We start from the raw sequence: 17,307 nt of genomic DNA on the forward strand, positions 1-17,307 counted from the left end.
TACTAAAGTCTGATTTTGTGGTGGATGTGTTCAAATTTGATCATCTTAATTCAAGTGATGAAGGATTTCGACAGTCTGACAGTTAACAGTGTTGAGCACATATTGTAAGTTTAACCCCGCCTGGTTTACATGTTTCAAAATGATTAACAGTTGAAAACATTAGAAATTTAGAAAAGTAATCAAAAAGTAATCAAATGTAATCAGTTACATTACTTTAATAAAGTAATTGAAAAGTTACACTACTTATTACATTTTAAGTAGGGTAACTTGTAATCTGTAACCTATTACATTTCCAAAGTAACCTTCCCAACACTGCTATTAGGACACATCCTTCCCTCGTACATCAAAATGAAACCAATTCATGGTATTTACCCAAACCCATACACAGTCCCTCACTGAACGCATTCAATCTTTATCTCTTTTTCTCACCATATATAAGGGATTGTCGAACATATCATGCATATCCACCTCGGTCTGTAGCTGTGAAGTATCAGCCTGTGTAAAAAAGGAACAAGAAATTAAGACAACCTAATGACTGACACGCTCAGAACTGAGTGGCATAACAGGTTCAACTAAAACACAGATCTATCTCTATAACATGCTGTGAGGTATCCTTGAAGGTCACCTGTGGGTTTGTGCTGTTTCTTATTGATGTCTCTCTAACTCGTCTGTGTCCTCTCCCACATACTCTATATCTTTCTTTCTGTCACATCTTCAGAATAACTCCTTGTGTGTGGGTGTGTTTAGGGCATTTTTTTTGCTACAGTGCTTGCATGGCAGCACTATGTTGATATTGCTCAAACATTCTGTTAGGATTTGTTTTAAACCCCAAACCCCAGGACTTTGCCCCATTTACAGGCCTGAAACCAAATCTTACCTAAAAGTTTAACACTATTTATTTTAGAGTTGTTGCTGTACACATATTTGTAGCAAAACATTTTTGGTACTGGTCTTTCGGTTTGGCACACGCTTACCGAATGAATGCAGTGTTGTACATTGCATGAACAAACCTTGTGCATCACATTTCAATGTTTGAGCTTCCTTGTTTACCATACAGTATGTGATGTGCTCTATGTATGTGTGTTGATCATTATTTAGATGTAAATAAAAGCCTAAATTGGTTGGATCTTTAAAATGTTCTTACCTGGACTATATATATATATATATATATATTTAAAATCTCTTCCCCCATTAAAACAGCACCATATACTGCAGTTTACTAAGAGTGTGTTACAGTGGGTATAGTGTAGTTTTTTCAGTATGCCACCATTTAATACAAAAAAAGGCTATTTTATATTTAGTTTTCCCCTGCTGTACCAAAAACATAATAAACCGCAAATTCAAAACAGAGGTATATATCAAACCATCATTTTTGTGTACAGCTACATCCCTAATGTATTTGCTGCCTTGTGAGCGCATTGGCTGGGGTGGTATACTAAATCTAAATGAATGAAGGAGCTAATGGTTAATAATTGCTTGCCGTCCTTCTTTATCTGAATGGTTGCTGGATTCTCAAAGTCTGACCCAATCACACAACCAAACAAAGTAAGATCATTTCCAAGACAATAAAGCATGCATCATGTGGTTACTGTCACTTTGGCTAACCTTGTCAGGTTCAGTGTTGACTGGTGTGGCATCTGCTTTGACAGGGGTTGCACCATCAATTGGCTGGGTCACAAAGCTCAACTCAGCAGCATACATCGGGTTTTCAACACTCTCCTGAAAGTAAGAGAAAGTAAGAGAGTGAGAAACAAAACAATGAGCCAAAAAAGCTTTTAAATGATTCAGTTCACAATTTCAGTCAATATTTAAGGGGCAGTTCATCCAAAAGTCTGGGTGAAAAAGGAATAGTTCACCAAAAATATCCAGTCTAGCACTAAACGTAAAAATATTTGACATAAATACAGACAACATGCAGTAAACCCTTTCTGCCAGTAGAGGTCATACTTTGGCAGGCCCATTCATGACTGTAGTGGCTACAGCAGTAGGTGCAGCAGGAGATCCCTGCGCATCCTCACTGTATGCTGGGTTCTCAAAACTCCTTCCTTTTCCCTCCACTTCTACTGATGTGCTGGATTCCTGATATTGACCAAAGGGCAAAAGGTATTAACATGGCAAACAAACCTCTAATTGACGTGAACCTTTTTTTTCTTATTATTATTAGTGTTTTCTTATTATTAGTGTTGACAGTTGCGCTGCTAAATATTGTTGTGGAAACTGATTCTTTTTTAGCATTCTTTGATGAATAGGAATTTCAAAATGATAGATTTTTTTTTTATTGATTTTTTGTAACATTATAAATGTCTTTACTGTCACTTTTGATCAATTTATTTTGATCAAATTCCTGAATAAAATGATCAATTTATGTTTAAAAAAACTAACTGACCCAGGTAGGGTGTGTTTATAATAAACTACATGGTGAGAACAAACCTCTTTCGGAACGTTGCTGCTGTCATTCTCCGATTCAGATGGGTTGTTAAAACGTTCAGAGTTACCACCCCTAATTATATGAAGTAAAACCAAACCAAAGGTTTATTTTGTTATATACTGCAACTGTATATAATATCTGCACAATATCTACATTCATTATATTCACTTTTTTTCCTAATATTTATTATACACTTTTTTCATTCTCACCAGAAGCTGGGCCTACTGATGTTAGATACACTAATAGGCAGACTAATGTTATGCAGAGTGTTCATAATTTTCTCCTTCTTTTTTGCAGAATATATCAGGCAAACCAGGAAAAGAGCTGTAACAGCTGTAACTCCAAGAGCAATAGCAACTGTGAATGCACAGAAAGAGAGACAAGATTTGGGTCATTTCGTCTTGTTTGTTTGCGTAAGACAACAGCTTGAAAAGTTGCTGCATGATATCTTATTTGGTGATATCATGTACTGCCATAAATTTTACCTGAGGTTGTGACTACACCATAAACACTGGTCTCGCAGAAATCTCCTTTCCATTCAGGGGGGCAACTATAAGGGGGGAATGAACAGTTAGCATTACCACATCCATAAGCTTATCCATCCCTGCTTTTTATACACTTTTTTCTTATGAAACATGCATGTCAATATCAGATCACAAGCTTACATGCAGAGTGCCTTATTGTCATCAAAATAACAGGTTCCACCGTTCCTGCACTGGCATGGAGGGGGCATGGTGGGTTCAGGCTCAAACCCTATCAAATCAAACATCACAAAAACAATTGGATGGGAGCGGCTGCTATATTTAGAGCTGAACAGTAAAATGTGCCACACGTTCTTAGTGTAAGTACTTATATATATTTTTTTATTACTGGAAACCCGGAGATTGACGTCAACAGTGTTGGTTGCAATAGCTAAAATGAGTTGGTTTATGGTCATATCGTTAAGATGACTATAAAGACAGATAAGGAGTATAAAAGGCACCTGTGTCACATTCAGTACTGCTGCCAGGGAAGAAGCTGGTGCCCTCTGGGCAGGCGCAGGTGTAGCCTCCCGGCCTCAGCAGACACAGGTGACTGCATGTGCCCTTACAAGGGTTCTTCACTGTGGGGCAGACACAGTTCAACACACTATATATCTATAAAATCACTTTAAATGGCAGCCAACAAAATCCTAACTACCATAATTACATTTTATATAACTTTAAGTGGCTACCAACAAAATCCTAACTACCATCATGACATTTTTTATATCAGCATAATAATAAAAGATAGCTTAAGTTTAAACACAGACTGGATTTATAGGTCATCATGCAAATCTCGCTTTTATTGTGGTTACTCACAGGCTATAGATTTGTATTTCTGCTGCTGGTAGACATTGATCTGGGTAAGCCAAGGTCCTGCTATTAGGAGTCTGGTTTTGGTGCCTTTGCCAAACTTGTCCTGTCTGAACACTTCACCCTTCTCCTGCGTGCTCCAATACACATGGTCCTCAAATACATTCACACTGAAAGGGTTTCTTACATCTGACGGAAGAAATGTGGTAGAAGATATGAATGTTCCTTTTTATTTTAAAAGCATATACTAAAATATTTTAAGACACCTAATTACCTGTTACTTACAATTAAAATGCGTTATAGTTTAAATTTATATTAAAGGCAAATAGCTGAATTTTGAGTGTTTTTTCACTTGCTCAAGTAGAACTTAAATACATCATTACATGTATTTTCAAAATTACTTCTATTGCCTTTAAATTATGTGGTTAACGTGTAGTGCTGAATAAATTTTAAATAGATTTATTTTTAAATGTAATATTGAATAACAATAAATAAATTATAAACAAGTACTTTACATGTGCTTTAGTATATTAGCCAACACATCAAGATAAGTGCTTTTCTTTAAAGCATGACAGGATTATAAAAAATTTTTTAACTGTACTTCCAAGTAAAACTTTAAATTGAGTCAGTCAAACTTTTACCTATGAAAACTGATATTTGTCTGCTCTGTCCATCTGGCAGTATGGACTCAATGCGACTCTCCTTTGCATCTGACCAATAGATCCGGTCGCTGTTTGTGAAGTCGATGGACAGGCCTGTAGGCCAACCCAAAGCACTGTCCACAAGAACCCTTCTCTCTTGACCATCCAACCAGGAGCCTTCGATACGTGGCGTGTTGCCATTGTCTATCCAGTAGAGCATGCTGCATCACAACATGACAAAACAAAATTCAAACATTGGCATTTAAATGTAGGCGAGCTTGAAGGAGAAATAGAGCTTTCAAATTTTTTGGTGCTTTTTTCTCATTTTCTTTATTTTTCCTTATATGCTCCAGAACTAAAATAAATGTAGAATGTAGATTTGGAATGGCATGAGGATACAGAAATGATACCAAAATAGTTTTATTTTGGAGTGAACTATCCCTTTAAACACACCACAGCCAAATAGGATGTAAGTCTCACCCCAAATGAGGGTTTACAGCCACAGAATTGGGTTCTTGCAGGTCAGTCTTAATCAGATGCTTCCTGTAACGCCCATCCAACAAGGCCACCTCCAGACGTTTGAGCTGCGCATCAGTCCAGTACAAATTCCTGCATAGTATATTAAAGGCTCATGAGCTGTTACAGGCTGATTCATTATCTGCTTTTGCCAAAACCATTATTTTTTTTTTAAAATCATTCAGCTTCAGTGTAGAGTTTGAATATTTAGTTTAGTTTTTTACCTGCCAACCCAGTCCACTGCAATGCCATAAGGCTTGGTGATGTACTTGATGTCCAGCTTGACAGCAACAGCAATGTTATTATTATGATCATCCACAGCTGGCAGATAAGCTCTTTTAATAGCACCAGGCAATGCACCATTTCCTTCTACTGTAAAATACACCATACCTGAAGAGAGGTGACAAATCACATTAAGCACAAATAATGCAATACTGTAACTCAAATTTCATTTTGATCAAATTTAATGTTATGTGCATTTATTTAGTATATATACGTTTCTAATTTATTATTTATTATTTGTGTCTTTGGAGGGACAGCCAGGTGTTGGGCGTATATTACAGAGTATTGAAGCCCATTTCTGCCACAAAGGGGGAAAAAAAATTATTAGGTAATTCAGGACAAAAAAAAGTTTAAATTATGAAACGTATTACATAAGTCAAAAATGTTATATAGTTATGATATATAATGTCATAATTAAGACATAAAAAAGTCAAATATTTCATCATAATTATAACTATTTGTCTCATAATTATGATTTACCAAAGGATGTTTTTTTTCTTATTCGGAAATGGGCTTCCATAATACAGAGTACAGGAGTAATTAAATTTTTGAGGGGCTGAGGCCCTAGAATTGAGTATATACTAAGTCCAGTGTTGTTGTGGTCCCAATCGTAGTCCAGCGCCACAATGCGCTCCTCTTCCTGCAAAAAGTCATGATACTCCTCTGTCTGGAGGTTGTAGCGTCGGATGCGAATGTTCTCTGGCAGCAGGAGCAGTGGTCCAGGACCTAAGAAAGAAGAGCTTTAAGATGCTACACAGGCTCAGAAATTCCTGTCTGTGGTTCCTTACAATTTCTATCCTACCTTCAGCCTCACACTGATTGCCTGTGCCCACTTTCCTGTAACCCAGAGCACAATCACAGTCATAGCTTCCTTTTGTGTTCTTGCAGGCCTGTGGGCACGTGCCATACTCTAAACACTCATCTATATCTGCAGGGTGCAAGAGACAGGCATGAAAAACAGCATGGGATAAGGAAGATGTACCGGCAAACACAGGTGAAACGTTCTGTTTAAAGATTACAGATTCTGATTTTGAAAAAAAAAGACTAGCAGCAAAAGCTTCCTCCACTCTGAAGAGAAAGAGAAAGGTACTTTATATGTCTGTTTGGTGTCTACCATTGCAGCGGAAGGTGTTATCTGGATCCACAGCATTGCCGGGTTTACAAGAGCAGATGAAGCCTGTGCCGTTCAGGTTTGTACACTCGTGCTGACATAATTTCTCATCACAGTTGCGGTCGTGGCCAAAATCTGAAAAGAGTCACTCATCAACTACCTCACAGGCAAAATCTAAGGCAATTCTCACAATATTCGATTATAACTTAGTATAAGGATTACTACATACAGTATACTGATCATATTTGATAATATTTGTTGACTTACTGCAGCCCAGCTCATCTGTAAGGTCTCCACAGTTGTCGTTGTGGTCACACACGTAAGGCAGAGCCAGACAGTGGCCATTAGTGCATTTAAACTCATTGGGCGTACAGGGGGCGAGAGTGGGTTCCTGACCTGATTTAAAAACACAATTCATATGGTCGTCATTAACCATAACAAAAGTATATATTACACTAGATACATAATGCAGTATGCAACCACACTGCAAATTAATCAGTATTACTTTCTTAATCAGTATTTTTGTAGTTTTTTCAGTATATTTACTTAACATAAAAAACAAACTACAACTACTTAAAATGATAAAACTTTATTTTAATTTGACTTACCTTATTGCCATATTGACTTTTATTTGTGTTTTAAACACTAATCTCACAAACTTTATTGAGGTTCAAAAGTTTGGGGCCAGTAAGATATTTGTTTTTTGAAAAAATAAAAATAAATATAAAAAAATAAAAATAAAAAGTGCCAGTAAAAGACATTTATAATGTTACAAAAAAAATCTATTTCAAATCAATTCTCTTCTTTTGAACTTTCTATTTTAACAAAGAATTCTGAAAAATAATACACTTAAAAAAATTTTACTTTATTTTTTTTAGTGCTAAGCAGCCAACAAGTATTCAGCATCAAGGGAAATCAGAATGCAACTTGTGTTTAGACAAAGGGTTGCATTTTATATAAAAATATAAGATTTTTTAAAATTATTTTCTTCAAATATGATACTTTTTAATATTTTCTAATATATTTTTATTAGGGCTGGTAAGCGATTACATTTTTTAATCTAATTAATTACATGGTGTGGTGATTAATTAATTGAATTAATCGCACATCAAATTTGGCTGAGAAATTACTCCCAAAAGATAATTTAAATTCATTGTTGTGTAAGGCATCAAACAGACATGATAAAAAGTAGCTTCAGCAAGAAATATTTTGTTTGATTCAACATAAAATTTATTACATATACTCTTTAGGACCATGAGGGTAAGTAAATGATGGCACAATTTTCATTTTTGGGTGGGTGAACTATACTTTTAGTAATTGAATTATTATTTACTAATAATTATTATTATTACTATGGAAATATGAAATTATTTCTTTAATGAAATGATACTCTAAATAATAAACTAAAACTGCCAGTAGGTGGTGGTAAATGTCTTAATGATTAAGTCATCGAGTCATTTATTCATTCATTTGATTAATTTACACGGCTGATTCATTCAGGATTGAAGTAAATGGTTCTCTTTATGAATGGTCCATTGAGGCTTGTTCGACTTGATGCGGATCATCACCATCAGATCATATTTGTCATCCATCAACTGTATGAAATGTCAAATGACCCACGTAGGTCTGGGGCGGGGGCAAGTGCCTTAAATATGTTAATAATTTTAGGGCGTTTTTTTCCCCACCGGAATTAATTAATCTAATTAACGCGTTAAATTACCAGCCCTAATTTTTATATAACATATAAAATAAGGATTATGTCTAAAAGAAATAATATACTCTTTTAACTGCAGCCTTGGTGAGCTTAAGAGACTTAAAAACATAAAAAAATCTTAGCAACCCTAAGCTTTTGAAGTAGTGTATTATGGTAAATTTAGAGAGTTTGATTTTAGTTGTTGTATAAAAAGATATGTGTGAATATCTTACAGTTGTCCTCCTTTTCGTCACTGCCATCCCCACAGTCGTCTTTTTGGTTGCACATGAGACCACTATAAATGCAGTAGCCACTGTCACAGCGGAATTTGGCTGGCATTTCACATGTAATGTTCCCTGATCACAGAACAATTTTGACACTGTTAACAATTTCTTGCTGAAAAGACCAGCTTAAGCCAACATGAATTTCCAGGTTTAGGTTTAGACTTATCACACCTTAAAGAGACATGTATTATAATTGTAATGGTTAAAATTATCTACAAAAATAATAATTTAATTTTCTTATAATGTCTTACAGCAGAGGCTGAGTTGCTCATCTGAGCGGTCTCCACAGTCGTTGAAGCCATCACATACCCACTGCTGGTTCACACATAGCTTGTTGTTACACTGGAACTGGTTTGACGGACACCAGCGTCCTCCAGGATAGCGAGTTGCTGTTGGGAAAACAAAAGGTACAGAATAATATCAAGATTTTCAGTATAAGCAATAAGAAGATTTTAAACGTCCATATATTTCAAGCCCAGCACACTCACGGCAGGTGGACTCATCAGAGTAGTCCAGGCAGTCGGCAAAACCATCACATTTAAGAGCTTCTGGGATGCAGTGTCCAGATGTACACTGGAATGTTCCAGGATGACAGGTCCGCAGCTCTGCACACAAAATAAAATACTTGGTCAATCCAAAAATAATCTAAAAAAGGGGAATCCATGTACTGTATTTTAGCATTTTTAATGCTTAATCTGTATACATGTAGAATTTAGTAAACAGTAGCATATAGTATTTGTTGTCATATGTCATGTATTTCTGAGTGAAAAACTATATTCTAATAAATAAATAAATAAAAATTAAAAAATGTCAGGAGTGACTTGATGTCTATTAACATGTGCATGCATTTAATGGACACTTTATTCTAGAGTGACTTATAAAAGAAGAGAAAGAAAGCAAGTTGTCAAAGATTCAACAATATTTGTAATACACAATGTCAGGTTTATTAGACAACTAGATTAGTAAGAAAGCTAAGAGAACAGTAGAAATGCATTGCTTATTCAGTGACCTGTGCTGGTGGGAAGTTGAAAAGAAGGAAAGAGTTAAAAGAGTGAATGGGTTTCATTCATGTTGACTTTAACTTACCACAGTCTCGCTCATCAGAATTGTCCCCACAATCATTGTCATGGTCACAAACCCAAGATCCTGGAATGCACTGCTGGTTGTCACAGCGATACTCGCTCTCAGAGCAAGGTCTTGGTTCTGTGAGCACATACATGAAAACTCTGAGCTCCATACAGTACATGCCTAAGAGGTAATGGATGGCTCAACGCGTTACTTACCACAGTTTCTCTCATCAGATCCATCTCCACAGTCATTGTTCCCATCACAGCGCCAGCGAATGGGTACACATCGGTGATTATCACAGCGGAAATCTCCCAGAGGGTCACAGGTCAGCTCATCTGCATGCAGCAAAATGGGGAGGTTGATTTTTATTTATTTTATAAATGTTCAAAGTAAATTAAATTATAATCCCTTTTATATAATCTATCAAAAGGGATGTATGTTTATTGTTGAATAATGACAAAGGATGCTCTAATATTAGCTGGGTTGTTACATTTTAAATCTAATATTTAAGATCTTATGCAAACAAAACACTTACAAAACAAAAATAGTATTTTATTTTTAAAATAGATGAGTTAGTGAAGATAGTAAAAAGCTGCCAAAGAGTGTCCTGCATGAACAGAACTCATTGAATACTGTTTAAAATCATCCCAAGATGCACCTCATGTTGGTTAGTGTGCAGAGCTGGAATCTAGACAAAGAAGAGTGACTTTGAAGAAGCTAAAATATGGACATTAGTAATAATATAGAATGAGCAGGTGCATCCAAACGTGTGATTGGCATTATAGCCCATATTTGCCTTTATGCTGCCTTTGTTCTGTTACTGGAGAACTGTGTTGTCTTGAAGCTTTTTTGTTTCTGTTGTGTGTCAACCTGTGAATATATCATTATATGGGACTTACGGCAGCTCTGCTCATCACTGTTGTCTAGACAGTCATTGGTGCCATCACACACGGCCCACAGAGGTATACAACGATAGTTTGTATCACAGGAGAACTCAGTGTCTGCATCACACTTATGATCAGGACCCACTACGAAAAAGACAAATATCAAAGGTCTCCAAGCTGTTAATGAATGGCCCATTTTCCCAAAGGGACATGACACTCACTGCACTCATCATATGGCTCATCTGATTGGTCTCCGCAGTCGTTCTGTGCGTCACACACATAGCTTGGTGGTATGCAGAGTCCGTTTTTGCATTGAAACTGTCCAGGTTTGCAGGTTTTCTTAGCACAGCTGTCAGCTTCCTCATCGCTGCCATCCGCACAGTCCTGTATGCCATCGCAGTGCCAAGATATTGGGATACAGTGCTTATTTTTACACTGGAACTGGTTCTCAGAGCAACGATGGTCACCTGGGTACAAATGCCATGTAACTATTAATTAAATAAATTAGCAGCAGGACCCAAACTATGCAGTTCAGTTACCGGATCCAATAATTAACACAACCAAAAACTGTTCTGTTGATACCAACTGAAGTAAACTTTTTAAAATGTTCTTGTTACTGTCATTATAACAATGCATAAAAGTGTTGCATACTGCAGAGTGCAGCATCTTCATCAGATCCATCTGGGCAATCATTATGGCCATCACACAGGAAAAACGGGTAGGTGCAGTTCCCATCCTGGCACTGGAAGCGTCCAATTGGGCAGTAACGTGGAGAACATGTCTGAGGCTCATCGGAGCCGTCCCCACAGTCTGACTGACCATCACACTTCCACCATATGGGAATGCACCTGGAGACAAAAGACAAACAGAGAAGAAAAGTAAGAGTGGAAGAGCTCAAGATCATTAAATTATCATTAGAGAATGGATTCACTTACTTCTCATTGTCTCCACAGCGGAACTGAGTGCTGGAGCAGTCGGCCACACACTGTATCTTAAAGCCAACTGCCAGACCAATGAAGTGATCTGGACACTCACATCTGGCTGTCGTCCCACCGGGGCCAATCAGACACAGGTGACTACAGGTCAGGTGATGGTCATTGCAGGGATTGTCACCTAGGAAAATGTTAATAAAACATTCAAACAAGGATCATACAAGTTAACAAGTACAAGTTAATGGTGAAATTAATGATATATTTTCTTACTGCGTGGCTGTCTGTAAGGGTGGTAAATGTAGATGTCATTAGGGCGGTGTGTGTTGTTTCCCATTACAACACGGTTAGCACCAGTGTATTTGTGGGCTCTCTCTATGGTGTGGGTGTTCCAGTCGGTCCAGTACACCAAATCCTCAAACAGGGTCAGAGCGAAAGCATGGGGCATGGAGCCTGTTATAGCCCTATGTCTGTTTTGTCCATCCATATCAGCATAACTGTTGGAAAATAGACATTATAAGTATAGATTCTATAGGTACATGGTGAATCGGTACCATATACAAATGTATACATAAAATCACAGCTGTGCTTATAAACCAGATATTTGAGGTTTAAACCACTACATTCTCTTAAAACTACATTCTTTTTCACTACAACAGTACTATTTATAAAATTAAAAGTGAGTTTGCTCCTCCATCATTGATGATCGCTGTGAGAAATGCTGCCACCAGAGTGATACAAATGGTGAAATGGTTCCCATGCTGATTCATAATATTCATAATACTGTATGCGTTACATAAAGCAAGCCTGTCTGTTACTGTCTGAAGAACAGATTTGGTTTGGATACAGTACAGGACACAACTTACTCAAGGAAATTGAGGTGAGCGTCAGCAAAAAAGATCTTGTTGTTGGTGTAGTCGATGGTCAGGGCATGAGGCCACACTAGCTTGGTAGTGATGATAGCTGATGTGTTGGTTCCGTCCATTCCAGCCCTGCCAATGAAAGCCGTCCGCCCCCAGTCTGTCCAGTATAGCCATCTGACCGGAAATGGGAAAGGGAAAGTTAGCACACATGGTTCAACTGAACAAATAAAATAAATATGTGTTATCTTTAGCTCACCCATATTTAGGGTTAACAGCAACAGCACGCGGATTGGTGAAGCAGTATGTAGAGTTGGCATCAACACAACCTTTCAGGAGTTTTTTCCGGTAACGTCCATCAAGTTCAGAGACATGAATGGCTTCCATAATCACATCTGCCCAGTATAGCTTTCTGCAAGGAAAAACCCACCCATAGATTAACTCTGCCCATTTGTTTTTATAACATCCTTTAAGTGAATAAGTGAATCAAGTCCCTCATTAACCTACCGGCCCACCCAGTCCACAGCCAGGCCTTCTGCTCCGTCCAGGTCACTCTTCAATATGACCTCCCTTCCTGTCCCGTCTAAATACATCCTCTCAATGCGCTGTGTGCCAATATCCACCCAGTATAAACGCTTCTCAGTAGTATCAAAGTCCAGAGCAACAACGTTCGATAGTCCCTGCAGCACCACCGATGAGGATGATCCATCAGCGGTCAGGTTACGGATATAGTAACGGTTGCTGTAGAGGAGGTACGGTGCGATCCCACTGTTCTGCCGGCAGGTGCGTCCATCAGGCTCCCGTAGGTATCCCGGTGCACACTTGCAATAGAAGGAACCCACAGCATTCTCGCACACCTGACTGCACACTCCCGGCTCCTCTTTGCATTCGTCTATATCCTCACAGGCCTTGCCATCTGGCATGAGTTTGTAGCCATCCCTGCAGGAGCAGTAGTAACCCGTCTGGGTGTCTACGCAGTTCTGAGCACACTGGTGAATGGCTGGGTTACTGCACTCATTTATGCCTGTGGAGGGACAGAAAGGCACATCATTACCTAATTTGTCCAGTTCATTAGTTCCATTGTAATTGTAAATGTGCTATTTACAAATGAATTTTAATTTTTGATTTATTTATTTGTACATGTGTCTGCTGTAATGACAGTATGACCTGAATTGGAAATGCATGCAGATAGAATTGTATGTGGGTGGGGCCTAATTCATCAGTGTGTCAAAACTAAAAAGTCGATTTTTAGATGTAACACTAATCCATTTCCATACCACAAATATGCCTTGTATAATTCATAAATTCATTGCTCGTTTCATAGTAGGCTTTTCATTACTCGTAGTCATATTGGCTTTACAGTCTCACCCTTGTAATTTTCACATTTTAATAAAATGTTGCTTTACCCTTGTGAGTGTTGGATAATCAGTAAACACACAATTTATATAATAAATAGAATTCATCATTCATTTTGAAGTCCTTATTCTTGCCTTGCCAAATATTGTATTTGTTATTTTGGGCACATTCCAAAAGTGAGCCTTTTTCTAAATACGAGTGGTGTCTTACCACAGCCCTTCTCATCACTGTTGTCAGAGCAGTCCCTTTGATGGTCGCAGACCTTGTGGATGTCAATGCACTCCCCAGAATTGCACATGAATTCTCCAGGTGCACAGGTGGGTTCTGGACTCCTGCACAAGCCCTCGAGTTCATCAGTGCCGTCCTGACAGTCTATATAACCATCACATACATACGTCGATGGAATACACACTCCATTCTGACAGGTGAACTCTTGACTGGAGCAGGTGCGGTACACGCAGCCAATCTCATCACTGCTGTCCCCACAGTCATTCACACGGTCACAGCTGAGGAGGAGATTTAGATGCACAATACAGATTTTATAAAGATTTTGAGAAGCATTTGATTTGATACGTTGTTTGCGTGAGGCTGGAGAGGAAGAACTCACTGGAAGGGCACCAGAATGCAGCGACCATTGGCACAAGCAAACTCATTCATGTGGCAGGTACGGTTGGGGCAGTTGTGCAGCTCATCTGCGGCATCTGTGCAGTCCTTCTCACCATCGCACACATAACTCCAAGGAATACAGCGTGGAGAGCCTGGGTACCAAGTGGGGCACGTGAAATCGCTGGGGTTACAAGTCCTTGATCCTGAAATACAAAATAATAGACTAGAACGAATATGCATTGATTTGCTGGTTTCTACCATCTTGAAAATGGATGATAGGCCTCACCGCACTGCAGTTCCTGGGCCTCGTCACTGTTGTCTCCACAGTCGTTGTTGCCATCACATACCCACATTGCCAAAATGCAGTGTCCATTTGCACAGTTAAACTGCTGAGGGTTACAAGTACGAACCTGATCCTCTGTGGAAAGAAACAAAGAGAGTATTAGATAGTGATTCCAGGATCTACTTCACAGACAGGTGAGGGATTTGACATGTACCGCAGGTGGGTGGCTCATCTGTGCCGTCTAAACAATCTGGGATGCGATCACACACCCATAACTGGGGAATACACTTCCCGTTATCACAGCGGAACTCATCTGCCGAGCAAGTCCGGCTAGCTGTTAACAACAAGCAGTACAGGACATGACTTTAAGGACATGAGTATTTTTTTTTCATATATTCACTCAAAATCAAAATGTCAATCATCATGAAGGACATCTGCAGGCAATAGCTAAAAGCTGTGACCCTGAAACTCACCACAGAAGAGTGGATTTTCATCACTGTTGTCCCCACAGTTGTTAAAGCCATCACACAGGCTACTTGAAGAAATGCAGATGTTGGTGGTGTCACATTTTACTAAGCCGGGTGCACAGGTTCTGTCCGCTAATAAATCAAATAAATGTTTTTTCTCTGTTACAAGAAATGATACATTTCACCTTTATTACACCAGCTAAAGAGAATCTTGTTCAGAGCTTCTTTTAGATAAAATGGGAACAAAGGGAGAAAATTCCATGCAGTTGTGGATGTTGATGTCAATCACACAGTGTTATTAATAACTAAACCTAAAACTATTGATTAATTAAAATCAAGCTAAAATAAAATAACTATTAGCTAAATATTAGGTAAAAAAAACTTAACCTTAAAAAAAAAAACTTTAGAAATGTTGTATTGGCAACTAAATGAAATAAAATGTGTCTAGGTTAAAGTACTAAAATTACTAAAACTAAAATAAATAAAAAAATGCTATATAAAAATAGTAAAAAAAACAAAAAAAAAAACAGACAAAAGCACATACAATTACTACAACTACAAATTAAAACTGAAAACCTAATTAAAAATATTAAGAAATACTGTAATATTATTTAAATAAAATACTGCACTCACGACAGTTAACTTCATCCGTGGTGCCGTTGTCTCGGCAGTCATTGAATCCATCACACACAAAAGCTGCACTGATGCAGCGCCCGTTAGCACAGGTGAACTCTGTGGTAGGGTTACAGGTTGGGAAGGGACAGCCATGCTCGTCGCTGTTATCTCCACAGTCGTTTGTGTAGTCGCACACATAGTACAGAGGCACACAGCCTCCGTTATCACAGGTGAATTCCGTGGGTGAGCAGGTGTGGAAAGCTGTAGAAGGCACATTAATGTTTGCATTTTTTAAAATTTAGGTATAAAAAAATGGTACAAAACTAAATGAAACAATTTTTTGCAAACAATTGGTAAGGTTACTTACCACACACTCTCTCGAGCTCATCTGAGCCATCTATGCAGTCCCTGTAGCCATCACATTTCCAGCGCTGGGCAAAACAGCTTCCATCTAGACAGGTGAATTGATCTGCATGGCACCGCTGCCCATTGTCAGAGATGCAGTCTTTCCCATCGTTGGCCAGATACCAGTTACCAGTGCTGGGACACTGACACTCTGGACCAGTTGGTCCTGAGATAAAGTGACAGATGAAAGACATGAGAGATGTAATCTTCCCAAAAGAGAAAAAAACTAATCAATCAACTTGGAATTTGCATACAGTGGGGTCCAAAAGTCTAAGAGCAAGTAAAAATGTTTCCATTTTGCATTTTTTAACAAAGTATATATTTATATCATACATTTTATGATCAGCATTGAAATTTGACTGAAGAACTTAAAAATATAAAAATTTCTTAATATTTTCTCTTTTGCTTTAATTAAAGTAACTCTCAAACTGCATGAACTCCATGCATGTGTAAAACCAGGTGATCTTATTCTCCAGCATGACTTGAGAATGGTCTAAAGCGCTATAGTGGAAAAAGATCTGACTGCATGTACAAATAGTCAAAATATCAATTACATAAATGATTAGTGATGTAGTGTAGAATCCGTTATATTATTTCTTTGTTTAAAAATTTTAAGTCTCAGGCTTTTGGCGCCTACTGCATATATATTCAACTTTTCCTTTAAAGTCAAATAAGTGCCTTTAGACCAACCTGGGACACAAACATGGCTGCAGCCTCCATTGAACAGCTGGCAGGGACTCGAGCAGCTCTCCTGTCTGCTGGCAGAGAAGACGTGGATGTCATTGGGTCTGTATTGGAGATCGGTGGCCATTATAGTCAGACCAGAACCGTCGTCCTTGTTGGCGCGGTACACGATCCGTGTGTTCCAGTCAGTCCAGTAGATATCCTGCTGGAACACTGTCACAGAAAATGGGTACTGTGTCTGACTAAGAATGATCTCCCTGTTCTCTCCAGTCAAAGAGGCACGCTCAATCTTATCCCTGTGACAAAGACAGTGAAACATTATTTTTACTGCAAATAACAAATATTCAACAAACAAAACTGATGTAAAAATGAGGTCAGTATAAACTCACAGTGTTGCATCAGCCCAATACAGCAGTCGTTCCTCATAATCCAAAGACAGAGCATTAGGCTGAGAGAGGCTTGTGTTTACAATTGGGATCCGGAAGTTTCCACCAAGTGTGGCTCGTTCAATTTTAGCAGGGGGACCCCAGTCAGTCCAGTACAGGTATCTGAGCAAGCAAAATCAGTTTTCAGAGAGTAATTCTTGTAAATATATTAACCTAATTTTCACTATTTTAACCTAGGCATTTTTAAAGCCCTGGAAGCATCACACTTGTAATTTTGTAAGGGGGTTAACACTGCATTGTGATACCAAAAGTATTCAATTATAGTGTGGAGAGATGCAGTGTTTGAATGTAACGGCCAGCTGTTTAGCAACAAACAACTAATCACAAACTGAACATCACAGAAACGTTCACGTTGTGTGCAATTTATATATTTCATCTCAGTGTTAGAGGGAAAAAACTAAATGTCAAACAGTGA

At 38.2% G+C, this 17,307-nt stretch overlaps 1 protein-coding gene across 1 annotated transcript in view; it reads right to left on the reverse strand.

Moving 5' to 3' along the window:
- The window catches only part of lrp2b (low density lipoprotein receptor-related protein 2b), a 38,201-nt gene that overhangs the window by 1,786 nt on the left and 19,108 nt on the right, over window positions 1-17,307 (reverse strand). The window contains exons 41-76 of the mRNA XM_016569606.1: window positions 16,836-16,994; window positions 16,453-16,742; window positions 15,725-15,928; window positions 15,376-15,618; window positions 14,749-14,874; window positions 14,490-14,609; window positions 14,279-14,410; window positions 13,994-14,195; window positions 13,597-13,892; window positions 12,538-13,054; window positions 12,290-12,442; window positions 12,037-12,207; window positions 11,444-11,667; window positions 11,177-11,354; window positions 10,893-11,089; window positions 10,463-10,708; window positions 10,257-10,385; window positions 9,573-9,692; window positions 9,376-9,492; window positions 8,778-8,894; window positions 8,541-8,678; window positions 8,239-8,361; window positions 6,580-6,708; window positions 6,316-6,447; window positions 6,004-6,129; window positions 5,784-5,927; window positions 5,144-5,309; window positions 4,884-5,012; window positions 4,404-4,624; window positions 3,769-3,951; window positions 3,411-3,530; window positions 2,638-2,785; window positions 2,431-2,500; window positions 1,948-2,079; window positions 1,606-1,719; window positions 430-495 (exon numbers count right to left, since the gene is read on the reverse strand). Of these exons, the coding sequence (XP_016425092.1) occupies window positions 430-495; window positions 1,606-1,719; window positions 1,948-2,079; window positions 2,431-2,500; window positions 2,638-2,785; window positions 3,411-3,530; window positions 3,769-3,951; window positions 4,404-4,624; window positions 4,884-5,012; window positions 5,144-5,309; window positions 5,784-5,927; window positions 6,004-6,129; window positions 6,316-6,447; window positions 6,580-6,708; window positions 8,239-8,361; window positions 8,541-8,678; window positions 8,778-8,894; window positions 9,376-9,492; window positions 9,573-9,692; window positions 10,257-10,385; window positions 10,463-10,708; window positions 10,893-11,089; window positions 11,177-11,354; window positions 11,444-11,667; window positions 12,037-12,207; window positions 12,290-12,442; window positions 12,538-13,054; window positions 13,597-13,892; window positions 13,994-14,195; window positions 14,279-14,410; window positions 14,490-14,609; window positions 14,749-14,874; window positions 15,376-15,618; window positions 15,725-15,928; window positions 16,453-16,742; window positions 16,836-16,994 (6,082 nt within the window). The remainder of the gene's footprint in view (window positions 1-429; window positions 496-1,605; window positions 1,720-1,947; window positions 2,080-2,430; window positions 2,501-2,637; window positions 2,786-3,410; window positions 3,531-3,768; window positions 3,952-4,403; window positions 4,625-4,883; window positions 5,013-5,143; window positions 5,310-5,783; window positions 5,928-6,003; window positions 6,130-6,315; window positions 6,448-6,579; window positions 6,709-8,238; window positions 8,362-8,540; window positions 8,679-8,777; window positions 8,895-9,375; window positions 9,493-9,572; window positions 9,693-10,256; window positions 10,386-10,462; window positions 10,709-10,892; window positions 11,090-11,176; window positions 11,355-11,443; window positions 11,668-12,036; window positions 12,208-12,289; window positions 12,443-12,537; window positions 13,055-13,596; window positions 13,893-13,993; window positions 14,196-14,278; window positions 14,411-14,489; window positions 14,610-14,748; window positions 14,875-15,375; window positions 15,619-15,724; window positions 15,929-16,452; window positions 16,743-16,835; window positions 16,995-17,307) is intronic.

Source organism: Sinocyclocheilus rhinocerous, unplaced genomic scaffold, assembly GCF_001515625.1.
Source record: "Sinocyclocheilus rhinocerous isolate Xijiao unplaced genomic scaffold, SAMN03320098_v1.1 scaffold2216, whole genome shotgun sequence".
In the NCBI taxonomy this organism is placed as follows: domain Eukaryota; kingdom Metazoa; phylum Chordata; class Actinopteri; order Cypriniformes; family Cyprinidae; genus Sinocyclocheilus; species Sinocyclocheilus rhinocerous.